Here is a 9,703-nt window from a genome sequence, read left to right on the forward strand (position 1 = left end):
CATTCATCCACCCTAGGTGTACAAACAATTTGAGTCCAAAGACTCAAATAAATACAGACAGTTGCAACTAAAAAAAAATCCAACCAACAGAATGGTGCCTCTGCGTTGACATACACCTTTACATGAACAAGGAGTCGGTCACACGAACTGGGCAAAAGCCAATGATTGAATTAGTACACGCACAATGCAAACTATCAGAGAAACCCACAACTAAATTAAAACACAGGAGAGCTCAAAGAGGATTCTGTCTTCCGGTAGAGCTACCGTCAATGGCGGCGCATGTAACACACGCGCCGGCGCCAGAGCATCCCCTCAACCCCCAAACACCGAAAATCCTCCGATCACCACTAGCCCCATCATACACGCCGAAAAACATACGGATTGAAGCCCTCACGCGCGCCCAAATCAGAAAGAAAACACTAGCGCGTGAAGCTCACGCACCGACCACCATGAAACTGCATGGCCGTGAAGAGCGGCAGAAGCACCGGAGACTGACGGTAAAAAAGGCTAGAAGGCGCATGTTCACCAGAAAACGACGGAGAAACGTAGATCTAGCCACCAAAATCCGACCATGAGAAACGCAAGGCCACTGAACTCCGCCGTCGAACACACCGAGATCAACCACGCCCCTCCGACATCCTCTATAGAGAACTCTCTTGCCACCACAAACTAAAAACTAGACAAAACAAAAAACTCCACCTGATCAACACCGAGGAGACAAAACTTCCACACCCCTAAAGGGTGGGAGACTAACCAACACTTAAAAAACCAAAGGAGGAGGGAGGCGTGAAGCCCCCCTCCCCCACCACAAACAGCCAAAGACGCCTCTCTCTCTCTAGAAAAATCGGGAGCCTCTCTCTCTAAAACGGTCTCATACACTTATTTTCCATTTTTGTTTCTTAAACTAAAGAAATGCCAAGAAAAATAAAAGGTGTACTCTAAATCTAGAAAAACAAATTGGTTCCTTAACATTATTTTAATATAAAAACTTTTTCGTTTCTCTAACATTTATTTGAAACAATATTTTAATAATTTACCATTTCTTTTTTCATAAAATTTTATTTAAAGAATATTTAAATAAGACAAAAAAAAAATGATAAAATGAGTTATTGTTAAGTGCATCAAAATAGAGAATCAAAAAATATCTATTAAAAAAAAAGTGAATTATTTCCTTAAATTGAAGAAATTTTTTTAAAAAAATTGGCGCTAGTGCTCTTAATGTATTATATAACATTTATTAAAAAAAAAAAAACCTGTATAGAAGGACGGGGCCCTAGTAGGTCCTGGCCCACAAGATTTTATAATTAACAAACAAGAATTTATCAACAAAAAGCGCAGATAATCTAGGCCTTAAGCCCCCTATAAAATGCCTCCTTGGCACCACCATTCCATCATCTCTCTCACAGACACCTTATCAGACTCTGTAGCTTCCCTTTGAGCTAGAAAAGCTCAGAAAAAGATGGGTTTTGCTACTAGAGGGTTTCTGCTGGTGCAGCTCTCAGTGCTCCTACTGAGCTTCTTCAGTGTGTTTGGTCTCATTCCAGTTGACCCACCGCGTCACCCTCCTAGTCACCCCCCCGTTCACCCTCCTAGCCATCCGCCGGCTCACCCTCCTAGCCATCCTCCGGCTCACCCACCAGTTAAGCCCCCAGTGCACCCACCGGTTAAGCCCCCAGCGCACCCACCGGTTAAGCCCCCAGTGCACCCACCAGTTAAACCACCAGTTAAGCCCCCAGCGCACCCGCCCGTTAAGCTACCAGCTCACCCACCGGTTAAACCTCCAACGCCCCCACCGGCTCACCCCCCAGTCCACATTCCGAGTTTCCAGCCTATTCCACGTTTCCCGAGGAGCTTTGTAGCGGTCGAAGGCGTTGTTTATTGCAAGTCCTGCAAGTACGCTGGGGTTGGCACCCTCTTGGGAGCCTCACCAGTTTCTGGTTTGTTCAAACTTCTAAAGCTTAGTGAAGACATGGTTTTTCTTACATTATTCTATTTTTTCTTAAAAAAGCATAATTATATGGTTTTTTTTTAAGACGGGAACCACATCATTACATTTTCTTTCAAATATTAGCAATTTCAAAAAATATTATATAATAAACTGGTAAAAAAAAAAATTGAGATTGATTTTTGATCACTTTCGTATCATTACACTATAATATACGTACTAAATTGCAATTGTTTTTTTAATCCTTAATAATGTTAATGTTGGTACGCTTTCCCTAGCTACATATATATGAATATGACCACTCTCTATGTCTATGGCATTGGTTTTGGCAGGTGCCACTGTAAAGCTACAGTGCAATAACACCAAGTACCCGGCGGTCGTAACAGCAAAGACCGACAAGAACGGCTACTTCTTAATCACGGCACCGAAGATCGTCACCTCCTTCGCTTCCCACAAGTGCAAGGTGTTCTTGGTCTCGTCGCCGGTGGCCACATGCAGCAAGCCGTCTAACTTCAACGATGGTCTCAGGGGTTCCCACCTTAAGCCAGTGAAGCTATATGTGTCTAACAAGCTTCTATTTGTTCTCTACACCGTTGGACCTTTCGCTTTCGAACCCACATGCCCACGTTAATTATTTGTTTTCCACCTTGTATTAATTTAATTTCCTTTTTTTATTTCCACTTTCCGAGGTTTCGTCCCATGATTTAATTGTTGTAATGGCAGTTTGTGATTTGATTTACCGTGTGTTGCCTCGAGCGACAATAAATGATAGAGAGAGAGAGAGAGAGAACATTAATAAAATTTATTATTAATTGTCCAAAATGGTTTTTCCTATGTACATGTCGCTTCACATTAGCTTCCATCATAATCAACAGTTGATTGACACGTAGCATAATTAGTAACTCGATTGACACGTAGCATAATGGATGACATGATCTGTTGTATAATTACGATTTGAGGTATATTAGCTGCATAATTATTTTGTATAATAATTGCACAATAATGCTGACACATCAGTATTATTATGTAATTATTGTGTAAAAATTGTGCAGCTAATATATCTAAATTTTCTCCCTCACACTGACAGTTAAGGGGAGTGATTCCCACATAACCCGTTTCACACAATGTAAGAGAGACTTATAGGAATTGTGTTGGGGTTGTAAAGTAATCATTATTTGACAGCTAATCTTTCTGATACTATAGCTTATGTTTGGCAAACCATTTTATTTTTAATCTGAAAAAGTTAACTCTAAAATATTTTACTTTTTATATCACATCAATCATTCTTTTTAACAATTTTCTTCACTTTTTATATCACGTCAATTACTTTTAACAGCTTTTTTCTCACTTATTCATACAAGAATTTCAAATGGTGTGTTTGTTGGGTGTTGGATTTTTGAAATTAAAATTGAATTTTTATTCTCTTTACGAATTTCGAGGCAAAGAGAATTTAATTTTTTTTTAAAATTGTTTAGGTGTTGAATTTTTGAAATTGAAAAAAATATTTTTTTAATTGTAAGAAATTATTGGATTGTATTAAAAGTTGTGTAATGATTAGTGTTATGAAAATTAATGTTGATAATCATTGAAATAATATTTATTTACTATAAAAAAAATTAAAAACTATTATTTAATATAAATGATTATTATTTAATTATTTAAAGGGTGAGACCCACACGTTTCTGGGTGGCCAACAGTGGCCGGGGGTGGTGCGCTCCTCCGTTCAGACGTTGAGTTAAAAACTAAAACTGCCAAGCACTCCTCCGTCACTTCTCTTTTAGAGTGCTCCAAACTATGCCTCTGAACTCAGAGTTAGACCGAGATATGGACAGACACATATATAAGAAGGAGAAAATCACACCCATTATGTAAGAAAATAACAAAAACCCAGAAGAACAACAAGCGCAAGAAAAGCACACTATCTCAGACGCACCACCCTCACCCACCACCCGTTCTTCCCCTAGAGACCACAAGCCCTCATCGCCACCGTTAGATCCCTCATCACCCTCTTCGCTTTCCTCTGATTGATCATTTCACAGCAATAAACTCAAACACCCCTTTGCTCTTTTTATTTTTTTATTTTTCAATTTTAATTGTTTTTTGTTTGATTTAATTTTTGATTATTTTATTAATTAAACGTGGAACCCACGTGTTTTTGTTGGACTTTGGAGACAGATTGTCTCACGCTTTGGGTCCTGATCATCAAAGCAACAAAATTCAGTCCTGAATTTTGCCTGAATTCGAAACATTTTCGGGTGGGTGGATTTTGGAAATAACCCGAGAAGAATTACGATTCTCTTTGTTTTATATCATATCAATTACTTTTATTATTATTTTAAGAAAAATCTACAACTCAAAATTTTACCAATTACCCTACCCAATGGGTAATGCAAGCCTGTGGCCTGCTTGTTGGGCTAGATAGGGTTCCGGTGGTGGTGGGCTTGGCCCAAGAGAAAGCTAGTTTGGAGGATTGTCAAGCACCACTAGTGTGGCCCAACTCGGAGGCAGGTGATGCAATGCAATAAGACCATCACAGGGTTTCCCGGCCTAATTACCATATTAGCCTTAATATCGATCCTACCCCTTTGATGTTCCATTCTTCATCACACAACCCGACCAAAAAATAATTAATGATAATAATAATAATTAAAAAAAATAATTGGTCGGATATGAACTCTTTTAAAAGGTTATATTATTGAAAGGATAACCATTTATTTTATTTTTGTGTACAATGAAGTTGATTAGATTGCCTACCCAAGCATAAGTGGATGGGATCGAGTACAATAAAACTGTCTATCGACTGATGTAAGTGAACATTCGAATTCCACCGATTTGGGTATGTGTCTAGGCAATCTGAGCATCCAGTCGTCACTTTGTTCAAGCGGCCTGAACGCCTTCCTAATATAAATCCAACTTAATCAGCATTAGCAAAACACATGCATAAGCATAACCAAATGTTATCAATAGCAAGTTGGCCCTGCGGCTCATTTATTTGACACACACCCAAATTCACGTAGGTAAACATCAGTTAGGCCTTTCTTTTCAAATATAAAAGGTTAGTATCGAAGATAAATGATATTTACACAATAAATTTACACAATTTTTATACAACACACTCACATAAGGTGGAGCTCATGTGAGTGAAACTCACCACATGCATGAGTCCCACCTCATGTGAATGTGTTGTGTAAAAATTGTATAAATTTATTGTGTAAGAATCACAACCTAAAATTAAATCGTGCTAAAACTAATAATCAAGTACGTAATTATTTTAAATATTTATGTCAATTCCTTCGCATGGCCTTTAATTGCGTCCTTATCACGTGATCATATAGATCCAACACATTATTTTTACCATATATTTCTCACCGCCATAATTTTTTAAACCATGCAATTCTAAAGTTTGAAAAATAAAAAATAAAAAATGCTTCTAGAATATAAGGTCAAATGATGACTAGCTATTTGTCAATCAACTTATTTTACATAATGTGAACGAAATCTTTTTTCTCTCTCGAATATTTGATTATTAATATATGACTAATGTTAGAAGTTTATTTTTGTGTTCCTCTTCAAGATGTGGATTTTAAAATTACCATTAAGTTTGTAATTAATCGTTATTAAATTTTAATTAAATTGTAATTTTAAAAGCCACATCATTATTAGATTGACACAATTACTCATTAATATATTTATAGTTGAGTTGAATTAAAAAGCTTTACTTTTTTGTCTTTTTTTATGTTTATTATTTTTTAATAAGAAAAATGGAGAAGAATTACAAAGTAGTAAAAGAAAACATAATTGAATGGAAACTAAAGATAAAATGCAGAAAAAATAAAATAAGAACATAAGGAATTTTATGTGGTTTGGTCTATGACCTAAGTTTACAAGGTAAATTCAAAAGGGTTACATTATGCTTTCATTCCTTGATCTTTTTACAATACATTAGACTCTTATCTATAGAAGAATTTGAGTAGATAAGTGATCTTATAAAGGAAAGCACCGTAATATAAAATATAAAATATAAAATATTAATATAATATATTTCCTATATTAATAAAAAAATATATTATCCAACGTACAAGTAGATCTTTTCCACCATTAAGGAGAAGACTTAATTAAGAAAGGGTATGCTTTAAAAAAAAAAACACACACATGCGCAGAGTGGCCCATCTAACCCTCCACATTCGGGACACACGGATTACAGATTTTCCAGTGGCGTTTGGCCAAACTTAAGGTTGTCCCTTTCTTTTGGTCAACAACAGTGGGTTAATTCGTTCATAATTTTCGTGGGTAATGATTTTTTTTACATGCATCAATTCTATACTTAAACACTTATATATCTTCGTATAAAGACCTACAAATAATTAATCCCATATTTCAAATTCAGAACAAAGGTCGTCTCACAATCCATCAACGGTCAAGTTTCAGTAAGGCCCCACTACCTCACCATTACGTTGTCATCAGACATTACGTGACTTTCAGGAATCCAATGGCTCAACAGATTTACATGCTGATCAGGTTCAAATTAAGCTCTATACTTCCCCGAGAAAAGCAACCTTGTCGGCCATATCACACATTGCTATATATTACTGTTCACAAGACCAGAAGTAAATAGGAAAAAATAAATTTTATTAATGTACTCTACTCCATATATATATATTATTTATTGTCACTCGAGTCAACACACGATAAACCAAATCACAAAGACACAAACTGCCATTACAACAATTAAATCATGGGACGAAACTTCGTAAAGTGGAAATACAAAAAGGCAATTAAATTAATACAAGGTGGAAAACAAATAATTAACGTGGGCATGTGGGTTCGAAAGCGAAAGGTCCAACGGTGTAGAGAAAAAATGGAAGCTTGTTAGCCACATATGGCTTTTCTGGCCTAAGGAGGGAACCCTTGAGACCATCGTTGAAGTTAGACGGCTTGCTGCATGTGGCCACCGGCGACGAGACCAAGAACACCTTGCACTCATGTGACGCGTATGAGGTGACGGTCTTCGGTGCCGTGATGAAGAAGTAGCCGTTCTTGTCGGTCTTTGCTGTTTCAACCGCCGGGTACTTGGTGTTATTGCACTGTAGCTTTACAGTGGCACCTGCCAAAACCAATGCCATAGACATAGAGAGTGGTCAGATATAGATATATATATATATATATATATATATAGCTAGGGAAAGCGTACCAACATGATTAAGGATTAAAAAAACAATTGCAATTTAGTACGTATACTATAGTGTAATTAATGATATGAAAGTAAAAATTAATTTTAATTTTTTTTTTTTTGCCAGTTTATTAAATAATATTTTTTGAAATTGCTAATATTTGAAAGAAAATGTAATGGTGTGGTTCCCGCTGAAAAAAGGAAAGAAAAAAAAAACACCATATAATTATGCTTTTTTTAAGAAAAAATAGAATAGTGTAAGAAAAACATAGAAGTTTGAACAAACCAGAAACTGGTGAGGCTCCTAAGAGGGTGTCAACCCCAGCGTACTTGCAGGACTTGCAATAAACAACGCCTTCGACCGCTACAAAGCTCCTTGGGAAAGGGTGAACAGGTGGGTACCTCGGAGTGTGGACTGGGGGGTGAGCCGGCGGGTGCGCTGGGGCCGAAACTGGTGGGTGAATGGGAGTGTGGGGGCCGCGGGGGCGGGGACGGGGGCGGTGGCCGGGGTGAATCGGGGGATGAGCCGGAGCTTCACTCGGAGGGTGGCTAGGAGGGAGACTAGGGGGGTGACCGTGTTTGTGGTGGTGGCGGCCGTGGTGCGGAGGGTGAGCCGGGCTAGGAGGGTGAACCGGTGGGTCAACTGGAATGAGACCAAACACACTGAAGAAGCTCAGTAGGAGCACTGAGAGCTGCACCAGCAGAAACCCTCTAGTAGCAAAACCCATCTTTTTCTGAGCTTTTCTAGCTCAAAGGAAAGCTACAGAGACTGATATGGTGTCTGTGAGAGAGATGATGAAATGGTGGCGCCAAGGAGGCATTTTATAGGGGGCTTAAGGCCTTGATTATCTGCGTTTTTTGTTGATAAATTCTTGTTTCTTAATTATAAAATCTGGTGGGCCAGGTCCAACTAGGGCCTTCTATATAAGGTTTTTTTTTTTTAATTAAAAAAAATTAAGGAACTTTGCTTCTCTATTTTAATGGAGTAACAATAATAAAAGATTTTGATGGAGTAACAATAAATTCTTTTATTATTTTCTTATACCATTTAAATATTTTTTAAAATAAATTTTCTGAAATAAAAAATATATATAAATGATAAATTATTTAAATATTATTTCAAATAAATTTTAAAGGAACTTTTTTCTATTAAAATAATGTTAAAATGAATGAATGTTAGAGGAAAGAAAAAGTTTTTATTTTTTATTTTTTTATATATATTAAAATAATGTTAAAGTAAAATCACTTTTATTTATCTAGATTTAGATCGAGTATACCTTTTGGTTGTTTTGATATTTACTTAGTTTAAATAACAACAAGATTTCAAAATATGATTCAATGAGTTTTCACTACATGAAGCGAAGAGAAGGCAATACAGAAAATTTATTGCTAGTGTTATCCTACTATGTTGATTTACAATCGTGTAGTCATGTTTTAAGAAATAAAAATAAAAGTAATGCTATATATTATATTCTCATTTTATTAAACGGATGTGGTAATTTTATCAACTCTTAATTTTTTTTTAAACAAAAACTAATATAAGACTTGATGGATACTTTCATATGGGCTGCGGGTAAGATGTAAATGTGATATTTGGCATTAAAAAAAGAAAAAGAAGAGGTAAGATAAGTGAGTGCTACGGTATATATAATTAATATTATTTTAATTTTTTAATTAGCAACTAGCATGGAGATGATGAGTGATCGGGGGACTTGGAGTGAACAAGTTCACAAGTGTCGAAGAGGGTCACATGCAGCTGCGAGGGAGAATTAATAGCCAATAATATTTGGAAATTCGCACATGCTGCGAGGCAAATGTAGAAGTTTCCAACGTCATTGGTGTATGAACCCGATGACATTCGAAACTCTTAATTAAATACGTTTACCTCGAAATTTTTTATTTTTTATTTTTTCCTGAACTTTAAAAATTATTATTATTCATTATTTTCGATTATCCTTTTTGTCTAAAACGATTTGTGGGAATTTGCCAAGCACGTTGCACTAAACAACTGTAGGGTATACCATATAAATTATTTTTCCTTATATATTCATATTATTAAAACAATTACTGTTGAAAAATGCTCTCTTAATTAGCTCAACTTCGGAGAGTCTCCTCATTGTCCTCAAGGACGGATCCCTACCTAAAATAATAATCCAGTTGAATTCCATAATATTAATTTCATAATACTTTGTTGAAGGAAGAGAAAAGTATGATGAAAGTAATAATATTAATGGCCAAGATATTCAACGTTGACGAAGGCCAGAATTAATGAATATCTCAAGTTTCAACTCAACTTGGGTTTGGAACTTTGGATTGGGGCAGCAGGTCTATATAAGGTTGTTAATTAATTGATAGAATGTGATTTTTGCCCAGCTGTCTAATAAATTAGATTAATAAAATAGAATCATCCTTCCCTAATCCCTAGTACTAGGGACCTGGCTGTATGTAGAAGCTTTAATATTGAGGTTGGGTCAAACTATATAGAAGATATATTATAAAATGGTAAATTCATTATCACCCAAGAGTTATGTCTATTTTAGTATAAGGACATGAGCTAAGCTCTTAGCTTCATCTGCCACATAGCCACA

The 9,703-nt window shown here is 36.2% G+C and overlaps 2 protein-coding genes across 2 annotated transcripts; one reads left to right on the plus strand and one right to left on the minus strand.

Annotated features, from left to right (window-relative positions):
* The first annotated feature begins 1,396 nt into the window (after positions 1-1,396).
* Positions 1,397-2,767, plus strand: LOC133868681 (non-classical arabinogalactan protein 31-like). Its single transcript, XM_062305651.1, has 2 exons — positions 1,397-1,937; positions 2,278-2,767. Exons 1-2 carry the CDS (start codon positions 1,460-1,462, stop codon positions 2,574-2,576), a joined length of 777 nt encoding a protein of 258 aa, XP_062161635.1. The 5' UTR covers positions 1,397-1,459; the 3' UTR covers positions 2,577-2,767.
* Positions 2,768-6,553: 3,786 nt separating this feature from the next.
* On the minus strand, positions 6,554-7,901 carry LOC133868823 (non-classical arabinogalactan protein 31-like). Its single transcript, XM_062305841.1, has 2 exons — positions 7,402-7,901; positions 6,554-7,049 (listed from the first exon to the last, which is right to left on the minus strand). The coding sequence occupies exons 1-2, from the start codon at positions 7,841-7,843 to the stop codon at positions 6,751-6,753; spliced, it is 741 nt and encodes a 246-aa protein (XP_062161825.1). The 5' UTR covers positions 7,844-7,901; the 3' UTR covers positions 6,554-6,750.
* Between the last annotated feature and the right edge of the window lie 1,802 nt (positions 7,902-9,703).

The sequence above is a fragment of the Alnus glutinosa genome, chromosome 5 (genome assembly GCF_958979055.1).
Source record: "Alnus glutinosa chromosome 5, dhAlnGlut1.1, whole genome shotgun sequence".
In the NCBI taxonomy this organism is placed as follows: Eukaryota; Viridiplantae; Streptophyta; class Magnoliopsida; order Fagales; family Betulaceae; genus Alnus; species Alnus glutinosa.